We start from the raw sequence: 1,894 nt of genomic DNA, 5'->3' as shown, positions 1-1,894 counted from the left end.
GATTTCAGGGGTGTGTGTGTTCCCTGAAACTTGCTCTCTCTCCAAATCAATTCCCCCAACCTGAACCCCAAAACCAAGGCTGCCCAAAGGGGGGACATCTGCTCTCAGTACCAGCCCCCCACCTTGGGCAGGAGCTGCAGGTGCTGCTTGGGGGGGAGCAGTGTGAACCCCCCCATCTGTCTCCAGCTGTTTGCCCTGTTCCCCTCCCCAGAAGCAGGCAGGATGGGCTCTGCCCCCCCATATCTCAGGCTTGCCCCGGCATAGCTGGGGGAGAGCTGGCTGGGGGACATGGGTGAGGGGAACTGCACCCCCCCCCCCCCAGGTGCCTGACTCTCCAATGGGCCCAGCCACGCCTCCCCCCACAACTCCGCCCCAGTCCTGCCCCCCACTCTGCCAGTGCCCCTCACTCCCGACCCACAGCCCCCTGCTAGCCCAGCCCTGCCAGTGCCCCTCACTCCCAACCCGCAGCCCCTGCCAGCCCAGCCTTGCCCCCCAGTTCTGCCGGTGCCCCTCACTCCCGACCCACAGCCCCTGCTGTTCCCTTTTCTCCACCTCCCCCGTGGTGCTCCCCAGCTGGTGACACGTCCCCCTTTCGCCAGCATTGCTGGGGCTCACCAGCCGGTCGTGGCCTTTCGGCCCGGGGCCAGGGCTGCGATTCCCGGGGGAGCTGCCAGGGGCCCCCCATGGGCACAGCTGGACCCCTGGCTCCGCTCCATCTCGGGCTCCTCTGGGCCGGTCACAGAACCTCTCAGCCCCCCGCCTTCCTCAAGCCCCCTGCTTTCCTCGGACCCCCCCGCCTTCCTGCCTGCTTTCCCCTGCCCCCCGCCCTCCTCTGGCCCCCCACTTTTCCCTGACCCCTTCCTTCCTTTCCCCTCCTCTCCCTACCTCGGGCCCAGGCCTGACAGTTCACGGTTCTGGTTTCTCGGGCGCTGGGGCCGAGCCCCCCAGACCCCTTAGTTCCCTCCCCCACACTCTTCGCAGGGGGCTGAAGAATCACTGGTGTTTTAATCAGCGCTGGGAATGTACACTGTGAACCCCAAATCCCCCCTGCCCCCCACCCTCCATTCCCAGCTGCTCTTCACCTCCATTCAACCACCATTATATCAATAGCCAGAGAGCCCCTGCAAACCGCCCCCCCACTAGCCCGGGGCACCCCCCGGCTGCGCTCCTGTCCAGCTGCAGTTCCTGGGCCTGCCCGCAGGGGGTGCCGCAGACTGGGGGACCCGCCACACCGGGGATATTTATATTGTGTAGTGTAAGCGGGGGGTCAGCCCAGCCCCTTGGGGGCCCACATCACCCCCAAACCCGCCATCAGTCCCCCGTTCTCAGCCGCACAGGGGGCGGGGAGACCCCCCCTCCCCGTCCATGTGGGGCGGGGCAGGGCATGAGTCCGGCAGTGTCCGGGGCCGTGTTGGGGGGCAGGGCAGGGCGAGTCCGGCAGTGTCCCGGGGCCGTGTTGGGGGGCAGGGCCCCCTGGGGTCAGACGCTGAGGAGCCAGAAGAAGAAAAAGATGGCCAGGAAGAGGAAGAGCGAATCCTGCCAGCCCGAGGGGCGAGGGGCGCCGGCCTCATCTGGGGGGAGAGAGAGGTAAGTGGAAGGGGGGGCCGGGGGAATCCAGCCCAGCCCCCCCCATGCCAAGCAGTGGGCTGGGTCCAGCATGGGGTGCAATGGAATGGGAGGGGGTGGGGAGCATAAGGGGGGGTAGCAGGGAGCAGTGGAAAGTTGTGGGGGGTTGGGATAGCAGGAGGAGTTGGAATGGGCAGTGTGTGGTGGGGAGCTGGGGGAGGAGCAGGGGGGTCCGTGGGGGGCTGAGGGTAGCAGTGGGGAAATCGGGGGGGCTGGGGGTAGCAACAGGGGGGTCCATGGGGGATCTGGGGGGCTGGGGGTAGCAGTG

At 67.3% G+C, this 1,894-nt stretch overlaps 1 protein-coding gene across 1 annotated transcript in view; it reads right to left on the bottom strand.

Annotated features, from left to right (window-relative positions):
- Positions 1 to 1,077: 1,077 nt before the first annotated feature.
- LOC112125390 (E3 ubiquitin-protein ligase RNF5-like) overlaps positions 1,078 to 1,894 on the bottom strand; it is a gene marked incomplete at its 5' end in the record, with an annotated part of 1,871 nt that continues 1,054 nt past the window's right edge. The window contains one exon of the mRNA XM_024223803.3: positions 1,078 to 1,571. Within this exon, the coding sequence (XP_024079571.1) occupies positions 1,480 to 1,571 (92 nt within the window). The remainder of the gene's footprint in view (positions 1,572 to 1,894) is intronic.

Source organism: Terrapene carolina, unplaced genomic scaffold (assembly GCF_002925995.2).
Source record: "Terrapene carolina triunguis isolate 2854851 unplaced genomic scaffold, T_m_triunguis-2.0 Scaffold28176, whole genome shotgun sequence".
Lineage (NCBI taxonomy): Eukaryota > Metazoa > Chordata > Testudines > Emydidae > Terrapene > Terrapene triunguis.
Note: the sequence above shows the minus strand (reverse complement) of the source record. Positions and strands in the feature narration are given on the sequence as shown.